Source organism: Meriones unguiculatus, chromosome 15 (genome assembly GCF_030254825.1).
Source record: "Meriones unguiculatus strain TT.TT164.6M chromosome 15, Bangor_MerUng_6.1, whole genome shotgun sequence".
In the NCBI taxonomy this organism is placed as follows: domain Eukaryota; kingdom Metazoa; phylum Chordata; class Mammalia; order Rodentia; family Muridae; genus Meriones; species Meriones unguiculatus.
The window spans coordinates 52,578,281-52,603,863 of record NC_083362.1 but is presented as its reverse complement, the minus strand read 5'-3'; the positions used below and the strand labels follow the sequence as shown (position 1 = coordinate 52,603,863).

The 25,583-nt window shown below is 38.0% G+C and overlaps 1 protein-coding gene across 8 annotated transcripts in view; it reads right to left on the bottom strand.

Annotated features, from left to right (window-relative positions):
* Pikfyve (phosphoinositide kinase, FYVE-type zinc finger containing) overlaps nt 1-25,583 on the bottom strand; it is a 93,740-nt gene that overhangs the window by 41,978 nt on the left and 26,179 nt on the right. For 6 of the 8 annotated variants that reach the window (XM_021660089.2, XM_060368498.1, XM_021660085.2 and 3 more), the window contains 8 exons: nt 22,507-22,618; nt 21,368-21,515; nt 20,691-20,858; nt 13,221-13,280; nt 10,835-10,964; nt 10,272-10,452; nt 9,412-9,486; nt 6,773-6,880 (listed from right to left, as the gene is read on the bottom strand). In XM_021660089.2, the coding sequence (XP_021515764.2) occupies nt 6,773-6,880; nt 9,412-9,486; nt 10,272-10,452; nt 10,835-10,964; nt 13,221-13,280; nt 20,691-20,858; nt 21,368-21,515; nt 22,507-22,618 (982 nt within the window). Of the gene's footprint in view, nt 1-6,772; nt 6,881-9,411; nt 9,487-10,271; nt 10,453-10,834; nt 10,965-13,220; nt 13,281-20,679; nt 20,859-21,367; nt 21,516-22,506; nt 22,619-25,583 lie in introns of those variants that run through there. The other 2 variants (XM_021660088.2, XM_021660091.2) reach the window with 2 other exon arrangements.

Below are 25,583 nucleotides of genomic sequence, written 5' to 3'. Positions count from 1 at the left end.
TCTGGTCCCCGACAGGGGACAACTGAAAATGAACATGTCTGCCACTTCTACTCCATGTATGTGCCCAAAGCATTTCTTTATGAAAACCTGTACAACCATTCACAGCCACCGCAGTATATGAGATTTTTAACAAATTAAACTACCTGCTAAGAAGGATATTTCTTCTATCTTTCTCTGTTTTACTTATAGAAATTACACATTTTTGCCTAGCATGCTGGCATATGCCTACAATCCTAGAACTCCAACTCTGAAGACAAATGATCCTCAGTTTAAGATCACCCTAGGATATGTAGCAAGTCTATTCAAAATAAACAAACAAAAAGATATAGAACTATGCATTCCCACATTTTCCCTTTATTAGTAAAATAGGTTAGCTTCCTAAACTGCTTATTAAAATTTAATTTAGGGACTACAGAGATGGCTCAGTGGTTAAGAGCACTGTCTGATCTTCCAAAGGACCCAGGTTCAATTCCAGCACCCACACAAGCAGCTCACAACTGCCTGTAACTCCTGTTCCAGGGGACCCAACCCCCTTACACATGCAGACAAAACACCAATGTACATAAAAAAATAAAAATATTAAAAAAATTTTAATTTAAGGACATTGTAATTATTCTGTTTGTACACCTCTAATAAAATTTAATTAAATTATCCTGAAGCTAAACATGGTTAAAACAAACCTGTACTCTCAGCATTAGTAAAGCCAAATTAAAAGTCCAGGGCATGTGGACTTGGGGAGGGGCATGTGTGAAGAAGGGGGAGGGAGGGTGGGACCAGGAGGGGAGGAGGAAGGGGCTTATGGGGGGATACAAAGTGAATAAACTGTAATTAATATAAATAAATGAATGAATAGATAGATAGATAGATAGATAGATAGATAGATAGATGAATAAATAAATGTGTGTCCAGGGCGGCCCAGTCTATATAAGATTCTGTGCGACACACACATACATAAGCACACACAAACATGGTCTGCCTCTGGTACAGTGTTGGCAAATTACTCTATTTCACTAATAAAACTGTACATAAAGTTCCATACTAAAAAGCAGGTCTGGTTCTTGCTCATCCAAGAAAGACTATCACAAGGTGTGTCCCAAGCACCATTTGGAGGACTACAGACCAACAAATCTAGTACAGCAGTGTAAACGACAACACAAACCAATTACATCCTGTCCCTTGCTTCTCGTCCTTTTCGGACTACATTTGCTTCCTCCCTGATTATTTTACACTTGGAGGTGGTAGGAAGGACATAAGAGACAGAAAAGAAAAAAAAATGAGGAAAAAATATATCAAATTAGCTGATATTTTTCTTTTCAAACTAAGAAGTTTAACAGAAATAGAATTAAAGGTTTTTAAAAATGTTTGAAAACACTGCTGAACGAGATGCCTCATGATATCAGAATTAAATCTATGTTAACTACAGATGTGCTCAAAACATAATTCACATGAAAAAATAAATTTGTTAACAAGATTCGGAGAATGAAATAACTATGAAGTAAGTTAAGCATAACTCTTTAATTAAGAATATCTACAGATTTCAAGTACCATGGTTCATGAAATCCAAGGTTCAATTTTACACATTTTAACAACTCCACAAGGAAAAGGGCTGTAAAAAGATATTCCAACCAAATGGACCTAAGAAGCAAATTCGTATAGCCATTTTAATATCTAACAAAATAGACTTCAAAGCAAAACTAGTCCAATTGAAGACAATGAATAAAATCGTTCCAGGCCTGAAAATTAAGTAGAACCAATAAAGAAAACACAAACTAGGGAAACGCTGGAAATAAAAATTAGGAATAAGAACATAAACTATAAAGGCAAACTTCACCAAAAGAACACAAGAGATGGGAAGAGAGAATCTCAGGCACTGGAGACACAATAAAATGGATACATTAGAGAAAAAACTGTTAAGTCTATCCAGGTGGTGGTGGCCCACACCTTCAACCCCAGCACTTGGGGGGCAAAGGCAGGCAGGCAGATATCTGAGATTTCGAGGCCAACTTGGTCTACTAAGCATTCCAGGACAGCCAAGGTGTTACAAAGAGAAACCCTGCCAAAAAAAAAAAAAAAAAAAAACTCCAGGAAATCTGAGACAATATGAAAAGACCAAACCAAAGACTAACAGGAATAAAGGAAGGAAAGAAATACTAGCTCAAAGGCCCAGAAAATATTTTTAACAAAATAGAAGAATACAAAAATAAAAATTACAGAAGATGCAGAAAAAAAGGATCCAACCTTCTGCTACATCCAGGAAACACACTACAACATCAAGGATAAATATTATCTTAGGGAAAAGGGTTGTAAAAAGATAGTTCAAGCAATACCCCACTCTCATCAATGAATAGGACATCCAGACAAAAACAGATCTATTGGAGCTAACAGAGTAAAAACAAAACAGATATTTACAGAACATCTCTCCGAAACACAAAAGAATATACCTTCTTCTATGCACCTCATGGGACTTCCTCCAAAACTAATGACATACTCAGACACAAAACAAGTTTCAACAGATACAAGAAAAATTGAAACAATTCCCTGTATCCTATAAGACCACCACAGAATAAAGCTAGAGATCAACAACAGAAACAGAAGCTTATAAACTTACGAAAACTGAACAACTCTCTATTGTACGAGAAAATAAGTCAAGACACCAAAATAGGCATTACAGACTTTCTACAACTGAGTGAAAATGAATACGCAACATACTCAAACTTATGAAACAAAAGGAAAGTGATGCTAACGCTAAGTACTAACACAAAACAACTGAAGAGATCTCATAGTAGCAACTTAACAGCATACCTGAAAGCTGTAGAAAAAAAGAAGTAATAATATCCAAAAGGAGTAGAGGGCAAGAAATAAATAAGGGCAAAGTCAATAAATAGAAACAGAGAATAATCAACAAGATAGACAAGTCACTTTTTTCTGTTTTGTTTTTCTTTTCTTTTTTTGTTTTTGTTTGTTTGTTTTGTCTTTTGAGACAGGGTTTCTCTGAGTAGTCTTGGCTGCCCTGGACTCACTTTATAGACCAGGCTGGCCTCAAACCCACAGAGATCCCACCTGCCTCTGCCTTCCCGAGTGCTGGATTACAGGCATGTGCCTCCTTAATGAAAATAGACAAGTCTTTATCCAAACTAACTAAAAGATGAAGAGAAAATATTCAAATTAACAAAATCAAAAACAAAAAGGGGGACTACAACAACGACACCAAGAAAATCCAAAAAAATCATTAGGTCACACTTCAAAAGCCTGGTGGCACACGCTTTTAATCCCAGCACTGAGGATGAAAAGGCAGGCAGATCTCTGAGATCCAGGCCAATAGCCAGGGCTACACAGAGAAACCCTGTCTCAAAAAGATCAAAAAGATGGGAAAGGGGTTAAAATATCTGAACAGGAACTTCTCCATAGAGCAATCTAAAATGGCTAAGAAACAAATAAATGTTCAACATCCTTAGCCATCAGGGAAACGCAAATCAAGATGACTTTGAGATTCCATCATGTAACTGTCAGAATGGGTAAGATTAATAACACAAGTGACAGCTCATGCTGGAAAGGACGTGAAGCAAGAGGAACACTCATGCATCGCTGATAGGAATGCAAACTTATACAACCAATATTGAAATCAGTGGTTCCTCAGAACATTAGAAATCAATCTACCTTAAGACCCAGCTATACCACTCCTGGACAGATACTCAAAGGACACTCCATCCTGTCACAAGGACACTTGCTCAACTATGTTCACAGCAGCTTTATTCACAATAACCAGGAAGTGGAAACAACCCAAATGTCCCTCAAATGTAAAAGGGATGAAGAAAATGTGGTACATTTACACAGTGGTGTATTATTCAGCAGTTTAAAAAATAGCATCATGAAATTTGCAGGCGAACAGATGGAACTAAACAAAATCATCCTGAGTGAGGTAATCCTGATCCAAAAAGATAAAATATTGTATATATTCATTTATAAGGGGATATTAGCCACTAAGAAAATGATAACCGAGCTACAATCTGTAGAGCCAGAGAAGTTAGGTAAAGAGGAGATCTGGGGGGACACATGGGTCTGGAAGGGTGAAGTGCAAACTGGGGTCAGGTGGGAACAGAAGACACAGGTGGCAGAGGTATCAGGTTAGAGATGAGGTAGAGGGAAAGAGTGCAGGAGAGACAACTGGAATTGGGGGCATCTGGAGGGCTGATGTGGGACCCTAAAGCAATGGAAACTTCCTGGGATCTATGAAGGTGATCCTAATGAGGACTCCTAGTAATAGGGGATACACAGTCTCAACTGGCCATTGCCTGTAGCCAGGCAAGGCTTTCCATGGCAGGACTGGGTTGCATTTAATTGAGTTGCTGACCAAGAGGGTCCCATGTAAATTTCCAAACAACCAGACTGTTGCTAAGACAAAAAATTGTCCTCTTTAAACTGACAGTAGGAGTTACATTGCTGAGGACAACACCCACACAACTCACCAAATATGAAGAAGTCAAACTGGTGCTTACTTTATGGTTTCTTTGATGCAGTAAGGTACTCCGAAGGCTACTAAAAGAGAAACATGGACACCAACCCAGCCATAAAACCTTCAACCTACAATCTGTCCTGCCTGCAAAATATGCTATGCCAACAATGGCACAGAATTTGTAGGAGTACCTAACCAATGTTTGATTTGACTTAAGACCCACTCCATGAAAGGGAATCCATGCCCAATACTGCTTAGGTTACTAAGAACCAGAGACTAGATAGCTCAGACTACCTGGGATAAATCCAAACACTACTGGTCTTTTTTTTAAAAAAAAAAAAAAAAAAAAAAGCAATGAATTGACTCCTTTTATTCTGATATACTCATAGATCGGTGCCTTATCCAGTCATCATCAGAGAGGCTTCCTACAGCAGCCAATGGGAACAAATGCAGAGACCCATAGCCAGAGAATATATAGAGAGAGGGAGAGAGAGAGTCTAAATTGAAGGTATCTATCAAATACCTCCCCTCAGAGCTCAGATATTTCATGGAAGAGGAGGTGGAAAGATTGTAAAAGCCAAAAAGGATGGAGGATACCAGGATTACAAGGCTCTCTGAATCAACTAAAGGCACATACAAGCTCATAGAGACTGACACCGCAAGCACAAAGCCTACATGGGTCTGCACCAGGTCCTCTGTGTAGATGTTACAGCTTTTTGCTTAGTATTTTTATGGGACTCCTGACTATAAGAATGAGTAGGTCTCTGACTCTTGTGCTTGCTCTTTTTTTCCCCTCCTGTTAGGTTGCCACGTCCAACTTCAATATGATAGTTTTTGCTTCATCTTATTATGTTCATGTTTGGTTGTTATCATTAGAAGCCTGTTTTCCTTTGTTTCCTAATGAGAGACAGAAAGGAGTAAATCTGGAGGGAAAGGCAGGTGGGAAGAAAATGAGAAGAGAAAAGGAAACTATACTCAGGATATATTGTATGAGAAAAGAATCTAGTTTCAATAAAAGAAATATAATAATAATTGTTGCCTTAACAGAAAATGTATATTACCCCCCCCAAGACAGTACAACATGGCTGAAGAGTGCCTTGGATAAAATTTTAAATCTTATCCTTACACCCATAGAGATGTGGCTACCACCCCTCATCAAAAAAAAACTCTCTTTCCAGTGAAAGTAGACTAGCACAAAAAAAAAAAAAAACACAACTGGACACAATGAAAAGATCAACAGACCATAGTGAGCCCACCTCAAGATCTACATCACAGCTGTTACATCTGTGACTCAGGGAACACTTCAAAAGAGAAGAAATTTTCTACCTTTCCGTTAGCATGTCCATTGATACTGCCATTGTTCTAGTCTTGTGTATGTAAGCATTTTTAGGAGAGACCATTCACAGCAGACTTCCTGGTCCTCTGGCTCTTGGAATATTTCTTTTTACTCTTCTGAAGTGTTCCCTGAGTCACAGATGTAAGAGCTATGACTGTGTGAGCGCACGTGTGTGTAAAATTGTACATACACATACATAACAATAATCATCAAAAAAAGGCTATCAACTAGAGAGTAGGTGGGACATGGAAGGGGTTCAAGAGAGGATAGCTAAGAGGGGCTGGAGGCAGAAAAGAAAAAAGGAATGTGATGTATTTAATTCTATTACAATTAAAAACATGCAAAGAACTACAACAGTATAGGTAGAGATGGCTCTGGGCAGTAAAGCTCCCAAGAGCCAGCCTGGCTAGGAGTGCATCTTTCTGGGAAGAGAGCTTTGTAATCACTTCTTCAGAAAACTAAGAGAACTTGTGCCTGTGCAGCAAAAAAGCTGAGGTTATAACTTACAGCTGCTATTTTGGTGCCCGGTACTCAGGAAAAGCAAAGAGAAACCAACGTAATCCCCATCTTAAATTATCCCTGTATTTGCCAACTACATATAAGCTATTTTTATTCTAGAAAAAGATATTAGTGGGAGTCTATGTGCCAAAATAGGAGGTTCCATTAACCTAAGAAGTTAAAGAAACTCTCCCAGTAAAGCAATGGCTAAAGTACAGAAGAGAAATAAATCCAAACTTGAATTTTCACTTTTTTCCCCATACATTCCCAGCCATGTACTCCCTTTAACATTCTAAACCTTTAAAAACAGTGAAGAAGATTGAGGTAAGCCAGTTCCTAAAGTGTAACACAAACTTATTAACTTAAATGTAACAAGTTTTTTTTGTTTGGTTTTTTTTGTTTTTTGTTTTTTAAATTAAGAAGTAGCAAGCAGCACACAAGGGAAGCATCCATGCCATCAAATGATTTCTTCCAGAAATTCTTACCTGAAGCACAATAGGATCAATGCAAGTAAACTTAGTTTCTTCTCTATATAGATACTCAATGGAACACTTCAACAGAAGGATTTTGGGGTTTTTAATACAAGAATTCATCTAAAAAATAATAATAATAAAGTTTGTTAAAGGTTTGCACTTTATAGACCTATGTCATAATTTTAAATTCATATTGCACATAATTCCTACTATTATCAAACTCTATTACTTTTGGGTTATTCTCTTTTTTTTTTTTTTTTCAAAGCAAGTTCTTCAAAAACAATTTTTTCTTACTTATCCCTCTATACAACTCATTATGTTTTTGTTTTTAATTTCTCATGCTGTAAAAACAAATAACATGCTCTAGGTGGCGGTGAGTATTATACGCAGACTATTCACACACTCTAGACAAGCAACTTTGAAAATATATTTCAGTCTTTCTAAATTTCAAAAGTAGAAAAGGAAGGAAAAAATTAATGGTACTTGAACATTATTCTAACAGAGTAAATTCCCCAATAATCTTAAATTGGCAAGCCCAACTAGATAATGTGAAGTTAAAAGAGAAAACATTAAATTCTTTTCAAAAGAAAAAATTTGTGTCAACACTCCTACCATCCAAGTAAAGCCACGGTAGAATAGCCTGGGTCCTACCATCAAGGTTTCAGTTTGACCAAACTCACACAGCCCAAACTGGCAAACAGTTCTAAGGACAGTAAGTAACTGAGGAAATATACTTAGGGCTCTAATATTATAGAATACCTCTAAATATGATTAGTGAGGCAAACCAATAATTCATGGCTATATTTCTTCCTCTCCTACACATGATTTTCTTCAACTCCTAAAAGGACACAACACATCTAGTCTTTTGTTTGTTTGAGATACAGTTTCTTTACATAGCCCTGGCTATCCTGGAACTTACCCTGTATACCAGGCTAGCCTCTAACTCATAGAGATCCACCTGCCTCTGCCTCCTGTGTGCTGGGATTAAAGGCATGTGCCACCACCTGACTAACACACTTACTCTTAATTCAATAAACATTACTTATTTTGGTTTGATTGTGTACCTTACAAAGGTAATCTCCTGATTTACAAGATGGTATATGTAAATACCCAGTAATTTTTGGACCATGTCTAAGAAATAATATTGAATTCCAGCATATTATTTATAACTGATCATTAACAATTTTTTAAAAGTTAAATGTCTTATAGTCAGCCCTCCATACCCATGATTTTCACATCCTGGGTTTCACCTACTGCAGATAGAAAATATCCACAAGACGGAGGGAAAAAAAATCTGAGTCCTAATCATGCACAAATTAACTTTTATCATTATAATTTATTATGACCCAAACAATACAGCTTAAAAACTATTTATACATTTACACTGTAGTAGCCATGTAGGAAAAAAAACTCAACAGATTATAGGCAAACACTTGAACTTGAGCATCCCAGATCTCAGCATCCCCTTGAGACTCTGGAACCAATAACCCGCAACAACTCAGGGGCAACTATCTATACTTAGAAAATAGTAAAAACAGAACTACAGTTCCAGCATCTACTTTATCTACTTTATGGCTGTCTCAACTTTTCCAGCACTAAAACCAATGTCTCCTGTGATGAGGCCAAGACATCCCTAGTTTCCTTGATGATTGTGAAGTAGAGCAAGATGTGAGATTGGTATCATAGTTTCTCAAAATGTGAAGAGCAAGGTGCTGATAAGACAGCAGTTAAGAGCTCTGGGTGTACAATTCCCAGCACCCATGGCAGCTCACAACCATCTGCAACTCTAGTTCCAGGAGATCCAATGCCCTCTTCTGACCTCCATGGCATCAGACATACACATGGCACACAGACGTGTGCAAGCAAAACACACACAGAAAATTAATCAATAAAAATTTTCTCTACTGTGGTGATCAACAGATGACACTGAAATATCCATAGTGCCCACTTTAAATGTAATAGGATCCTCCCCTCACTCATCTACCCTTTCCTATTCCCTTAAACCTACTGATGCGCTGGTCTAAGAAGTTTGGGGATCCACATATTTAAGAAGGTGCCCAGCAAATCCTGACATACGCTATACTTTGAGAATTAAAAGCCCTCAGAAGTTCGAACCCTTGGTGAGAACATAGACCTTGCCTGCTTCCTTCAGAGCCAACTGACAGTCCAACATTTTACACTTTCAAATCTCAAGATTCCCTAACATTCAATATCTAACCTAACTTTCTGTCTTTGTGCTCATGCTCAAGAGGCTTTAGATCTGAGGGGAAGGCAGAATGGGTGAGAAGCATAAAATAATGACAATTCTGCAAAAGGACCAGTTGTAGAAAACTGAACATCTGAATGAACAGAAAAACCCTGCCTGGAGGCAAGGTCTAGGGAGACAGGATACCAGTATCCTTGCGCTCTACTGATCTGGAAACCAACTTCTCACCTTCCTTCTTCTATCTTATGAGCTCCCATTATTCAAATTCCAATTCATCATCAGCTCTGGGAGATACTCCTGGAACCTCCAAACTTTCACCTTTATGAAACACATGGCTAGGTACCCTTCAACATCTTCTTTTCTTATATAATTAAGAAGTCCCAACTTGTGAGCTTAACAAAAAGTCATGGTCTACTAAATTTCACTGCTGAACTGAAACTCTTACCTTTTTATGCGCAATGTTTTTGGTACAAACAAAGCCATTGACAACCATGGAATCAAATTTCTTTCCACCTGGGATCTAATAAAACAAGAAAAATCAGTGATGTACCCTCAAACTTCATCAGATGGCTATTATTTATTATGCCTTTACATCTTTGAACTATAACACAGTTAAATAAAGGGTAGAAAGATATATAGTTCATTTCATCATGATTATCTATCTCATCATGACTGTTTTTCTACCCTTTACTCTGTAAGATCACATATGCTACTCTACTCATTGACTAAATGAGCTGATGTCTTTGGCACTATTTTTAACATTAAATATTATAGATAAAACATATATTCGAAAGTTAGTATTATCTAATTAAAGCACTTACCCACTGCTTTCCCTCATGATAGTGACAGTAACCTTTGAGAACAGACCTTCTCATAAATAGCATGCCAAGAAGAAGCATTAAGAAAGGAAGAAACTATTTATTTTGGTCCTCACCTCACACCCAACTCACTCTTTCCATGTTCCTCTCACTTCCTATGAGGGCTACCAAAGCTCTGTTTGTATCACTGACATGGCAACAGCTCCTTTCAGATCACCTGATGACTATTAGGCCTGCCTCATCAGTTCCTAGCATCAGCAAACATTAGCAGAGCTCACCTTTTTTTCTTTTTTTTAAAGATTTATTTATTTATTATGTATACAGTGTTCTGCCTGCATGTATGCCTTGTAGGCCAGAAGGGGGCACCAGATCTCATTATAGATGGTTGTGAACCTCCATATGGTTGCTGGGGATTGAACTCAGGACCTTTGGAAGAACAGCCAATGCTTTTAACCTCTGAGCCACCTCTCTGTCCCACTGAGCTCACCTTCTTGATGTGGACAAATTGACGGATATCCATGTCATCATCCTGGTGCTTGACATCAGGTCGGACTGTCTGAACAACCTGGCAGACGAGTGACACAATGATGTCCCTCCAAGATGATGACAATGATTCATTATGAAGCAATTGCTGGAGTAGTGCCATCATGTGGTTATGATTAGCTGAACTACAAAATGTCATGAAAGCAAGTTTACACAGTTAATACTAAAAACACAAGAGGCACTCTACAAGAAAAAACATTCCAATTATGGCTCACACATAAGATCTTCCATTTCAATTTTATTCTTTCAATGTATCTTCACCATAAAGATTATGCACAGAAATGAAAGCTGGGAATATTTTCAAACTAATAAAAAAAACCTTCAAACTGCTAAATTAAAATTTTAACACATAAATTGGGAACTCTGTTTTATAAGATATTTCATCAGAAATCAGAATATATTTTAAATTAGTATTTTTCACTTTATAAGGAACAGGAATTAGGCATATGCCCAAGTCACTGAAAATTACAAAAACTATAGGTGAAAATTTAAGGTTTAGTGCCTTACAGCAGCCTTTCCATGGCTTGCTTCTCCTCATTCTCCTCCCGCAAGAGCTCCAAGTTGTTATGATGCCAGCCCAGAGGAGTGAAAGGCAGCTCTTTGGATTTTTCCTCTACTCGTCGATTAAATAAGGACTCTAAACATAAAATAAGAAGTTAGTAATTTATTCTCATGTTTTACATCATCAGCTCATATATTTAGAAAATAAAAAATCTCTGAAGTTGGCCAGTATAAATTATTGCCATAAAACGGCAAAGACCTGTAATCAATATACAATTAAAATACATAAGAAAATATGCAATCATACATATATACATACGTCAACACACTAAAATGCAGAAGCAGGGCTTGAGGTACAGCACTTCTCTAGCACATGCAAGACCCAGCAACAACTGGCATCAGGCAAAATCTGAGCACAGTTACTAAAAGCAACTTAACTGAAGTTACATGGACTCTTGCACCAAGAGTGTCAACATGAATTCTGAAACACAAACAGAATGGTAATTTTGCATCCTGTTTGGGTTTCTCTGTGCAGCCCTGGCAATCCTAGAAACCTGGCTGTCACTCTAAACCAGGCTAGCCTCGAACTCACAGAGACTCGCCTGCCTCTGCCTCCGTATGTACTGGGATTAAAGGAGTGTGCCACCACCTCCTGGCTATCCTCTTTGTTTTAAAGCAGTGATTTTCAACCTGCCTAACACTGCAACCCTTTAATACAGTCCCTCGTGTTTCGGTGGTCCCCCAACTATTAAATTATTTTTGTCACTACTTCATAACTGTATTTTGTTACTGTTATGAATCACAATATAAACATCTGTGCTTTCTTAAGTAACCCCTATAAAGGTGTCATTTGATCCGTAAAGGGGTTGTGACTCACACAGGCTGAGAGCCACTGTTTTAGAGTTACTAAGAATGCAGATTTTCCACATAAAATCATAAACTGAAAACCACATTCAACTGAAATCTGAATGATGACAGTACAACAGAGTCACGTGGGCCCTGAACTCCCAAGAGAGTAACTCAAATGGACATCCCTAGCCCCAGATGACAGTATAAAGATTCTTCACACAATCCTCTACTGTACTTTACAACATAGGCCTTAAAACAAAATGTTTAACAAAATAGACTAAAAAACAAAACCATAAAGAAATTATATTAAATAAAACATTATATAAATCGTTTACATAAGACTCTGAAAAGTCCTTACAGGTGACTTGGGTGTGGTAGTGTACACCCTTAATCTCAGCACTCAGGAGGCAAAGGCTGCAGTATAGCTCTATGGATTTGAGGCCAGCCTGGTTTACATTGCTTTGGGAGCTGGAGAGATGATTCATAAGTTAAGAGCATTTGCTGTTCTTCCAGAAGATAGAGTTCAGTTCCCAACTCCCACATCAGGCCAACACCTTTGGTGTCTCTCTGCTGGCACCTGCACTCACATGCACATAAACACATGCAGACACACACACATGACTTACAAAAATACAAACAGTAATTTTTAAAGGGGTAAAATAGATGACAAAAAAAATAGATAGATAAAAATGTTTTACAAAACATGTGCTCATTAAATAATCACTGAATAATATGACTGAACAAATGGGGAGAAAGAGAGGGGAAATTCTAGTACTTCCTCTTTTAAAGCAAACCAACTTCTATAAAGTATGTGTCATGGGTACATGAGGCACAAGACTGACACTTTTTAATTACATGACCAGCCAGTCTATAAACTTCTAAATGAACCAGATGTTAGGCCTGCCAAGCTGCCACTGGCCTCCATTGTTCCAACATGCCCCACATCCTCTTTTTCTGAAACCCCAGGAACTAAGAGAACCAGGTAAGGATCCTTCTTTCCCTTTATCTTTTCTTCACAGTAACGTTAAAGGTAGGAGAGGTTTTTGTTCATCTACTCTTCTTTAGTAGTGAAGAATGAAACTCATCAGTGGATTAAGTGCTTTATTCTCTTTTCCCTACTTCTCTTCCCAAACATCAAGTTCAAGCGATGAGCTCTCTGACAAAGAGGCAATCCTTGACAATACGTATATCAACATTTACTATTATATAATATCTTCAAACGAATACAACACAAATTATTCAAAAACAATTAAACAGTCACTCTGACTTTAAAGGTCTCCTCTCAAACCAAGGTTTCAGAGGTTAAGAGCATCTGCTGCTCTTCCAGGGGACCTGAGTGAGTTTGATGCCTGGCACACACATGATGTTATACTCTTCACTTCCAACATACTCCAAAGTCATTCTACACATTGAAAAATCATCTTCCTATGATACCAAAATAATCAAATATAGTCAGCACTTTCTGTCAATCCATGTGCTAAGACCTCAGGCACACCATCAAGAGGCATATCTCACTTCAAAAGTACAGCTGTTTTCAGATTACCTTTGATGAAGGCATCACTTATTGAGAGCTGCTGTCCTCCAGTGTCAGAAACCAAATACTCTGCAAACCAGGAAGAGAAAGAGGAAGGAAAGATATGTGACCATATGCCAGCATAATTATGCAGTAAACACGCACACATACAAAGCTGTGTTAATCCTATAAAACACATTACCATTCAGCAAACTTAAACAGTTTCACCAAAATGTCTCTTTACACATTGTTCTATAAATTTCATATTAAACTATTTTCAGGAGACTTAAATGACAACAGAACCACTGGTTCAAATGTCGGACATTTTAACAGATATTTTCCCAAATGACATTTAGTTACAAAAAACAGAACTAATTTATGAAACTGCTTCCACACTGAAATATTCAAACTGTGAGAACCTACATCTATGTTCCTGGGCCATGGTCACTCAAAATAGCTCCAGAATAAACTCTCTCTTATTACTTAAAAACAAAAAAAAGCAAAGGTCTTCAATGATCAGCATGATAAGCCTTAAAATACTGTACCATTTTCCTCATGTATTACTGCATTATTTAACAAATAATGACTATTTATATACAAGGTACTTTATAAAAGCCACCTTAAAAACAGTACAAGATTTTTAAGCTTCAGAATATACGCAATAAAATAAATTCATATGGCAGACAATAAAAGTATAACTCAAGGAATTTTTGTTGTTAAGGTTTAAAAATCATAGTTTCTGCTTTTTAAAAGCTTCTAGCTTACTACCAAATCTCTGTAATAAGAAACTGATGAATACACTCTGAATGCTTTCAAAGCATTTAAAATATTTTCGAAAATTGAAATTCTATAAGTAAACTTTCCTCTAAACAGAGTTCAGCAGGGTTTTTTTCTACTATGCAAATTAAAGCACAGTTCATTAACTACTTTAATGTGAATATTCTCACAAAACTTTTCCACATTCATTTTCAAGCCAGTACAGTCACCCTTCTAGCCATGAAGCAGAGAAAATATTTTTTTACTTAGAGAACTAAAGTACACCATATAATACACCCAGGTATGTAGGCAACATAAATACCTTGTTTCTGTACTTTATTTCTGGGAGAAATAAGCAATGGCAAATCCTGTTAATTAAATTAATACACTGTTCTTCAAAAGCCCTAATTCTCATACTAAAACTGAGATATCAAATTCCAGGAATTACCGGTTTCCCCTCATATTATGGAAAATGTTAAATCCACAAAAATCCACCTAGATTCAACGATTGTTGGAAACGTGTCGTATCTGTTTTATCTATATGCCTGTACAAGCTTTTAAAGTTACCCTGCAGCCAGAGAAGTGGTTCAGAGGTTAAGAGCATCTGCTGCTCTTCCAGGGGACCTGAGTGAGTTTGATGCCTGGCACACACATGATGGCTCACAACTGTCTATAATTCCAGTTCCACAGCACCTAACGCCTATACTCACAAGCATATACACACATACATGTAAATAAATGAATTTTAAATGTTATCCCAATTATTTCAAGTTACATACATCACTTTGCAAGTAGCCTATCAGCAGGCATCACTTTAAAACAAGGGCACTATTCTCTAAAGCACCCTATCATTTAAATAATTATGAAAACAGACAGTCCTGTAAGAATCATAGAACTGATCCATATTCAAATTTATCTATTTGCACAGCATCTTTCAAGGACATATTCCTGAAAATTGAATCCCTCCCATCATACATGAAATTTGCTTGCCATGCCTCCTCATTCTCTTTTCACCTAGAACAGATCTCCTTTCTTTTCATGATAATGAATTTTGAAAGAACGAGGCAAATGTCCTACACAATGTCACACATTCTAGGGCTGATCCAGTGTTTCTCCATGGGATATTTAACTTGTTCCTCAATCCCATGTTTTCAATCCATGGAAAATCCACTCAAAAGGCTTATAGAGCCATGGCTTTCACCTGTATCTCAAGGTCTAGTTACTAATTTCTAAGAACAGTTCAATTTTGTGCTTGCAACACAAAATAAATTTCAATAGTACAAATCTTCAAAAAAGTGAAAAATTACCAAACCAGAAAGCACAGTTAAGTTTTGTAAGCTTTTGAGACTTTGTTGCATAAGATAAAAAGCAAGAACAATTTTTCTTAAGTATAGATATTTCAATAGTTTTAAAAATCCAAATTCTTCAGCCATAAAAATAAAGGGCAGTCCACAAGAAATGAACTAATAAGGACTGGCCTTCATGACAGTGGAAGGATAAAGCCAGACATTCCTGTTTGCATAGGCAGAAGAATTCTACTCTTTCACATTAAGTCTGAGTTATTCTGGCAATCTTTACTTATTAGCAGTCTGTGTTCAATTTAACTACAGCAAAATATTTCATCATATTTCAACTTCATAATACAAACTACTTCTCATCAGTGTTAAAGGCTAGAAAGCGGGAATTGTGAAGGCAAGTTCGGGTATTAGAGGCTCTCAAGTCCTCAAACTACAAACTAAGACTACCAAGGTTGCAAACAACCAGCCAGTTCTGTCTAGTACTTCTCGTCTTCTGGTGGTAGACCCTCTTCTCTAATAGTCTCACTGAGTAAGATAAAGGATCACGCTCATGTTAAAATTATATACCTACATTTTCATTTCACAGATGTGGAGCTAAAAGTAGACCACTAAGACATTAAATCTACCTAATCTCTGACCAGATCTGTACCCATAACATTGACAGGTGAACACTCAGACACAGCCTGAACACCTCGAAAGAAACGTGGCAAAGCTCACTACTCCTGATTATTGAACCTGATTTTTCCACATAAAAAAATGCAATCTTTACTTTCAGACATGCTTCAGCTACCTTAGGGGCAATGACATTAAGCCTTCATGTCTCCATTTTAAATACTCCAACTCCCCTTAGTCTTAATATAACATTGTTTTCAGCTATCAAAGGATCCTGCCAAAGCAGTTCTATTCATCCATCAGAACGAATCCCAAAACTTAACGTTAGACCACAACACAAGCCATTGTGTTGCTGTCAATGAAACACATTTCATTAGGACAGGAAGGAGGGGAACTTTTGTCACATGAATGAATCTTCAAATAATCAAAACTTATAATCATCTCTTTTCATTCCCATTTACTAAATAAACCAATCCTGGTCATTTGATGTACAGCATATAAAACTTTGGTTTTTATCACATAAACCACTGAAGTGGCTTTCTCCAGAGCAATCACAGAAAGCATATTATGTCCAAGTATGTTGTTTTATGTTAAATATACTGAATTTCATCTTAGGGTTAGTCTATCGCTTAATAAAATACTTCAATTTCTGTATCCATTCCTCCACTAAAGGGTATCTGGGCTGTTTCCAGCTTCTGGCTATTACAAATAAAGCTGCTACAAACATGGTTGAGCAAATGTCCTTATTGTGTACTTGAGCCTCTTTTTGGTATATGCCTAGGAGTGGTATAGCTGGATCTTGAGGAAGCGCCAGATTGCTTTCCAGAGTGGTTGTACAAGTTTACATTCCCACCAGCAGTGGAGGAGGGTTCCCCTTTCTCCACAACCTCTCCAGCATGTGTTGTCATTTGAGTTTTTGATCTTAGCCATTCTGATGGCTGTAAGGTGAAATCTTAGGGTCGTTTTGATTTGCATTTCCCTTATGACTAAGGACGTTGAACATTTCTTTTAAGTGTTTCTCTACCATTCGATATTCCTCTATTGAGAATTCTCTATTTAACTCTGTACTCCATTTTTTAATTGGATTACTTAAGGGGAGCAACAGAACCAAAAATTCTGAGCCCAGGGGTCTTTCCTGAGACTGATACTCCAACCAAGGACTATGCATGGAGATAACCTAAGACCCCTACACAGATGTAGCCCATGGCAGTTCAGTATCTAAGTGGGTTCCATTGTAATAGGAACAGGGACTGTCTCTGACATGAACTGATTGACCTGCTCTTTAATTACCTCCCCCTGAGGGGAAAGCAGCATTACCAGGCCACAGAAGAAGAAGACAATGCAGCCACTCCTGATGAGACCTAACTGACTAGGATCGGGAAAGAAAAGAAGACCTCCCCTATCAGTGGACTTGGGGAGGGGTATGCATGCAGAGGGTGGAGAGAGGGAGGGATTGGGACGGGAGGAGGGAGGGAACCACGGGGGGGGATACAAAGTGAATAAAGTGTAATTAATAAAGAATTAAAAAAATAAAATACTTCAAACTCCAATTCTGTTATTCAATATGCAAGCCATTCCTTCTAGATTTTAAAGACATGGTGGATTGAAAAGCAAAAACGTGGACCCAAAAAAGCATCATACCCTGCCCCAATATAATTCAATACTTTATAAAGTTTTTGTATTACATTTGTGTATGTATGTGTACTTGCCATAGTGCATATCTAGAGATCAGAGAACAATCTGAGGAAACTGATTATACCCTTCTACTTTGTGGGGCCCAGGGATTGAACTTGAGTCCTCCAGGCTTTACAGCAAATGCCTTTACCCACTGAGCTAGCTCACTGGCCCATAACCTATATTTTCTTAGAACTACTTTTAGAAATACAATCAAAGTGTGTTACATGCATATATGAAAATATCACAATCACAATGAAACTTAGTATTTTCAACATTACTACATACGTATAAAAAGTACTGGACCGGGAAAGAGTTGGCTCAGTAGTTAAGAACATGAAATACTATTCCAAAGAAACTGAGTTCAATTCTCAGCACCTAATGGTGATTCACAACCACCAGGCAACACATGATGTACATATATTCATGCACACAGAGCACCAATACACATAAACCATGTTTATAAAATACTGAATAGACACTTGCTCTGTTCAATGAGGAGATAACAGAGTGTTTGCCACAGGAGCATGAGAACCTGAGTCCAGACCCAAGAACTTATGTAAAAAGGCTGAATTCAACAGCACACGCTTGTTATCCAAACATTGAGGAACTAGAAATAGGATTCCCTGTGGCCTGCTGTCTAAGCAAATAAGTAAGCTCCAGGTACACTTAAAAATAAGTGAAAAGCCAGGTGGTGGTAGAACACGCTTTTAATCCCAGCACTGAGGAGGCAGAGGCAGGCAGATCTCTGTGAGTTTGAAGCCACCCTGGTCTACAGAGTAAGTTCCAGGACAGTCAAGGCTACACAGGTAAACCTTGTCTCTAAAAACCAAAAGGGGATTGAGGGCCCTGGAGAGATGGCTCAGGGGTTAAAAGCACCAGTTGCTCTTCCAAAAGACCCAGGTTCAATTCCCACCATCCACATGATAGCTCATTAACTGTCTATGTAACATAAGTTCCAGAAGTTCTAACACCCTCAGACGCAGAGACATTCAGACAAAACACCAATGTATATAATAAATAGAGAAAAGAAAAAATGTCATTCCATCTAGCAATACGTAATCTAGACTCCTAATATGCCAGATCCTTTAAAGACAGCAGATTCTAGCTTCATGTCACAGATACTTCTTTTAACAAGCTGGCATACAGTCTGCCTACATCTGGCCATAGTCATTTAGACTAACCATGCACTCTGTTTCGTTATTCTCTTGGACTTCACTTCCCCCTATCTATGTATCTTTCCTGATATAATTAATTTTGACAGAGAAATAACTCTACTTCTCTGATAATTTGGCTGATTTATTTTTTCTGTCAGTGACAACTGGACTCTGTTCTCAAGTGTCCTTGACCTTTCCTCCAACCTTCAGTACAATGTGGATTTTTGCGATCCTGTCATTTTTCTTAATGAGTATGTGCCCTTCTTTTAGATTTATCATCACATGACAGTTGCTGCTCACAACTTGCACAATTTATTTTTAAAGATTTAAAGCCAGAGTTTCCAAAATGAATGTGCTTTTCAAATGCAGGCACTTCTCCTTTTATTTTCCAGGAAGTTACACTGAGGTTGGCTGTAAAAATGTCACATTTGAGGCTGCCAGTTCTCTTCCTCACATGACATTCTGAGTCAGATTTCCCACAGTAAATGTGGCCAGCTCAGCAGTCCATCCTTTGCCAGTATGAAGTCTATGATGAAACGTTACCTTTTTCAAAAATTTTCACAAAATTCTTAACATCCCAAGAGATAAACTCCTCAGCAAAGAGCAAGTGCACTGCACACTCCGCGCCCAGCACAATGGAACTGCTACCGTGACCTTGTGTTCAGAGGTCAGCTGTCCTGTCACGACACATGCTATGCTGACCTACATCCTCATTAAAAGCCTAATCTCACGTAACTGCAGTATACAGTGGATCCTCACAGGGTCAGATCTGCCTCACGGCCCTTCACACTCATCCAGATGTTCCCATCATGTTTCAAACTTCTACACTGAAGATCCCCATCATCATGTGGACTTTATATTCACTGGCAGTCAAATCTTTTTTCACTGTCTCTCAATACCTTATTTTTTAAATAAGAAGCACTTTTTATTATCACAATTACCTTGATTGACATTTTATCACATCTTCATAATAATTTCTATTAAAAAATTACGAGAAATTTATTGAGGCAATGTAAAGGTTCCAAGTTATAAAATAAACCTCTAAACTCTAAATATCCTTTATATTATTTTTAGGTTTAAAGTAAAGAGTAGCAAAGAATTAGGCAAGCATTTCAGAAGCAATTAGTTTTAGAGAGTTAAGAGTTTAAAATTCAAACTCTGGGTAAAACCATAAAATTAAGTGCTTTATCTATAATAAAGATGTTGTGGTTATTATTATAATGAACTCCCACAATTGATTACTGATTTTACTTTCTTTTAAAAAGTGGTACACTGGGATTACTTTAAGTTAGCTTCTAATTGCATCTAGTAATACATAGCTCATCCTCATTTTTAAAAAGGAGCAACCCATCCATGCCGCCATGTTACTTGTCAGAAACGGTTTGCTGTATCTTTCCTTTCACATCATCTTTTTTGAGTTTTTTTTTAATAGGGCCATTAGTACTTTTGAATTCGCAAACTAAAGCATCAAATAAGACAACTAAAATTACAAAATAATTCCTTTTTTACTAAAAAAGAAAATTTTAAAATAAATGTAATGTACAAAAAGGAAAAATTTCCCCCAATCTAAGTTCAAGCATCTAAGCAGTGTTAAATAAACCATTGCTGCAAAATAGCACAGGCAAAGGAATCTTTGTGATGTTAAACAAAGAAAAGACAAAAGAATAGAGCAGAACGTCCATGTTACATATGCAAAGAATTGCCACCTTGGAAGTTGCACATTATGGGAAGAGCAGTCAGATATAGTTCTTTTTAAAGACTATATACTTTAAACTGGGCATGGTAGTGTGAAGGGAGAAAATAAGAAATAAAAAGAATCAACCAAAAAAGGTGTGGAGAGGAGTCTGGAGTCTGGGGGAGGAGGGCGGTGATAAAGGGTGGAACAAAACCAACTCCAAATCCCTCAGCCTTAGGGTCAGAGGAAGCCAGAAGACAGGCTATAATGGGACTCTAGGGCCCAGCAATTCAGCCTGTTTGGAATCCAGTTGGTGACTACCTCCTACCTTTTTGGTCAGCAGGGTGAGGGGGCACATGTGGGTACTTGGAGGGCTTCTTGATATGGAAGTTCACGTTGTCCAGCTCCACGTTCAGGCTGATGGAAGCGGCTGAGTCACTGTCCACTGTGGACTGGAAACTGCTGACTGAGGTGCGCTTGCTAGGACTGGCAGAATCTTTTAAGTGTTGGGAAGGGGAAAGAAATATAGGGAGAGGGGAGTAAAAAGGGGTTTTATCAGGGCATTGGAGGAAAGGAAAAAAAATTTTTAATATACAAGCCCAATGTGCAATACCAAAATGGATACAATATTTTCATGTACTTCTGGGTAGACAATAAAATTTAAGCAGGTTAAATTTTAAATGAAATTTTAAATGAGGAACTATATTGGAGGTTCTGCACAGAGAAAGTCTGATACCACAGTAAAGAGATAAGAAAGCTGCCTGCTGCGATATTAGCTTAAGAGTTATTTTTAAGCTGCTGGAAACTAAAGACTAATGCAACATCCAGAAATGTCAGCTGACTAACGAGCTGGTTTCTTAAGAATATACTGTATCTAGGACAAGGATCACTACTATGAGATGTTTTCATCAAATGCGAACCATAATTCATAAACAATACAAGTATTTTATAATACCAACATAGCAATAAGCCATAAAAATGAAAAAATTAGAAAGTCAAACTTACTAGCTAAATTATCATCACCTTCTTCAGCAATCTGCTCTGTGTCACTATCATCAAATTTTATGTCTTTAAACCAAGATGGCTCAGAGTGTCCTTCCACAGAGTTCACCGAGTCACTATCTGGAGAGGGTGTTTCAGAAAATTCCGTGCTCTGAAAGGACCAAAGCAAACCAAGCAATTGGCTCTCAGTGACACTACCACACGATAAAGAAGCTGTGTCCTATGTTTTGATCTTTAACAACTCAATTAATTTACACAGAAGCAGCCAAATAATAAAAAGAGGTACAGAGCAGTATCTTACTGATAACCATACTCTTAAAATTATAATTCTCACTAACTACGAAGCTTATGTAGCATTTTAGGAATAAATATTTCTCTGATATGTGTTTGGCAGGACTTGACTTCATCTTTTAGTTCTGGGTGAAGATAGTATAAAATGTAGTCTAACCCTTGCAATTCTAGAACCCCCAGAAAAATAATTCAATTTTAACAGGTAATACCCACTCTATGGGTTATTTGTCATTTCTAATTAAGGAGCATGCAATTTCAGTTTACAAATCTTAGTCCTCAACCATCTTAGTCTCATCATGTAAACATGTTTTGTGTTTCTGTGTGTGTATATGTATGTTCATACATGTGTGTGTATATATATTTATATATATATGTATTCTTTTATATAAGCCAAAAATTAAAGAATTGTATCTTATTTTTGAAATTTACCTATAAATAATTTCCATTCTCATAAAATAAAGAAAAAAAGAAATTTAAACATTTGGTCATTAGTATAACATTTGTATACCAAGAGTCAAAACTTATCTCAATAACTAATGTCATATTCTGCAATCATTTTATTATACACTCTTTATTCCCTCTTAGTTCTAAAAATACAGAGAATAAAACTGAAAAGCATTAAAATTAAGTAACAAGTAACTAAGCACCAGAAACCCAAGTTTAAGCAAAGCCACACCAAACTAACAGTATTAGACCCTAAAAGCAGGTACTCGATGGGGGAGTACTTGGCTAGCTCTGAATCTCATAAGTATTACAAACAGATTATTTAGATGATTCAACTACTTTTTATTACTACACAAATTCAAAATCAGCTACTACAATTCTCATCGTCAGTATCACTACAAAATTACCTGCAGTGGTCTATACAGTGCATACTCGTCCCTGAAAAGTTGGTCATGATGACTGACACAATCCAACCAACGTCCATCAACCATTGCTTGTCCAATTGCTATAGCTTGTGCCCTAAATCAGGACCAGGAAAATCGAAATTTCAAAAGGTTATGCAGAGTAATTGTGTAGGCACATGATAAAACAACTTTTTTTTTCATTTCTAATCAAAAAGGAACTGTCGAGTGTTAGTTCTGTTAGATAAGGAATAAAAAAAAAAAAGAAATACTTGAAACACATTAAACTCTTCTAGGACCATAGCAAAGAACTTACTGTGAAGGCAGCCCTTTAGGCAGCCCTTTTTAAAACAAGCTAATTTTAATTTCAGTAAGCATGCATGGAGTACACAATGCATTCACACTCCTTCTTAACAAAGTACAAACGGCTGAGAACGGCATGGTTCCTACAATCTCAATTAAAAAGACAACACAAACATTATAGGGATACAAAAGAGGTGAATGAAATAGATACATTATAGTATGGGATATTTCACAAATTAATAAAGGACTTAGCCAACATTATTTTGTTCAATATTTACAGCTTATTTACAGTACACTGGAACTAAAGGGTACAAGAATCAAAGAGACTGAATAATTTGACTAAAGACACAAAACTAAAAAGAGATACAGCCAAATCAGGACTCAGAGGTTCCCTGTTAACAGCTATTTAGTTCTTCACTTATTTAAATACATATTCCTTCTCATGAGAGGAGGCTCATCTGGGCAAATATCAGAAACTAAGAAATCGCTTAGCTTGAAAGGTGTAGTGGTTTGAAAGAGGATGCTCCCTTATGGTTTAAACACTCGCACATTTGAACACTTGGTTCCCATTTAGTGGTGGTGCTTGGGAAGGTTTAAGAGATGAAGCTTTGCTGGAGGAAGAATGGTAATGGATGCCAACTTACAGAGTGAAACCTGTGGTTCAAGATGTGCACCCTGAGCATCCTGTTCCTGTCCCCATGCCTGCTGCCTATTGGCATGCTATCACTGCTGCTGTCCCGTTAAGGGTTGGTTGGTTTGCCAACCTGACACAGCTAGAGTCATTTGGGAAGAGAGAACCTTAATTGGAAAAATGCCTGTGGGCAAGCCTCTGGAGCATTTTCTCGATTAATGATTGACATGGGAAGACCCAGCACACTGCAGGTGGTCCTACCTCTTGACTAATGGTAGTAGGTGTGTAACAAAGCAGGCTGAGAAAGTCTTAGGGGGCAAGCCAACAAGCAGCAGTCCTCCAAGACTTCTGCTTCTGTTCCAGCCTCCACATTCTTGCTTGTGTTCCTGCACTGACTTTCCTCAGTGATGAAGAGTGACATGAGACTTGCAAGCCAAAAGAAACCCTTTCCTAACCTAGTTGCTTTTGGTCATGGTGTTGTGTTTTGTTTTCATTTATCTCATATTTTGAGATTATAATATAATTAAATCATTTATTCCTTCCCTTTCCTCCTCTAAGCCCTCCCATATACCCCTTCTTGTTCTCTTTCAAATTCACGGCCTCCCTTTTTTTTAATTAACTGTTATTATATATATATATGCATTGTGTTTTATCATAGCAATAGAAACCCTAAATAAGACACCCATCATATGTACTCTAACCCTCTGTAACCTTATGCCAAAATAAATTCTTCCGTAAGTTTCCTTGGACATGCACATCACCACAACTGAGAAGCAGCTAACATAAAAACAACAGATTTTGTCTATGACTGGTTTTATATATGTGTGATCTGTGAGATAGACTAGGTCCCTCCAGACATGGGTTATGGACTTAATTTTCTATACGGATTACAGTGTCTAGATCAGAGAATAGTGGCAAGGATATCCTTTGACTTTAGACTCTAGCTACATTCTCCCATCCAGCTTTTCTAGAGATCCATTTGAAGAATTACTGCATATTTCAGCATGTTTCATTATGTGTGTTTGTGTGCACATGAGTGCTCACAGAGAGGAAGGAGTAGATGAAAGACAGATTGAAGTCCCTGAGCAGCGCACCACAAAAGCTTTAAGAGGCGCACCCAGAGCTGTCCCTTTCCTCCACCGCCACTGTGAAGAAAGCTGAGCTAGCTCCCTAAACCAGGCCAGGCACCCCAGACCATGGCAGACATAGAGGACCTCAAGCCACAGAGGCCACCCAAGCCATCCTGCTGACCCCACCCCAAGTGGTGGTGGCCTACTGCCTCCCCCCAAGCTGTGATAGCCCACTATCATCCCCCAACTGGCTGTGCCAATACCCCTCACCCCAAGAGCACAGTTTGGCTTTTGAGCAGAGGGCCACTAAAACTTCAAGCCCACCTCAGGGATGTCAGTCCCTCCTTCCCACCATGGGGCTATAGAAACAGGAGACAAAATGGTGGCTCCTGTCATCACCTCATCAGAAGCTGTCCATGATGACTTTCTCTGCCTCAGACTACTGCTTTGGGAGCCAACACCTTTCCTGCCTCAGAATGCTTCCGTTGCCATGGAGCTGTCCATGATGAGAACATCCTTTCCTGCTTCAGCCCACTACCTTCATGGGAGCTACCCACAATAGCACCTCCTCTTCAGTGTCTGTGCAGGGAAAGGCTTCCCTGCCATGCATTCTTTGTATGTTTTATAAACTTTATAAACTTTGTAACCCCTCTAGGCAGAAAAGTGGACAGACCCCTGCCTGAGGAAGCTCCAGCAGCCCAGCTCTTCCCTCAGACCTCCGTAACTGTCATCTCTAGCTCCTCAGTAGGACTCATCCCAGATTACTCTAATTTTTGGTAAAAAGTCTGGACAAAAACCCACCAATCCCTGAGCAGGAGAACCGACCAATCCCTAAATAGGAAAACCCACCAATCCGAGTTCCTCAAGCTCAGGACTTGAAATCCCACCAATACTCACTCTAGAAATCCCTGCCCTAGAAAGCTCTATACACACACACACACACACACACACACACACACACACCTAAAAACTCCTATGTAAATGCTGTGTCTGTGCAGTTCCCTGGAAGCAGAGGAAGCCACTCCTGGATTTGTCCCTCCTCTCCTAGTTTTGTCCTTCCAATAAGTCTCTTTTAAGAG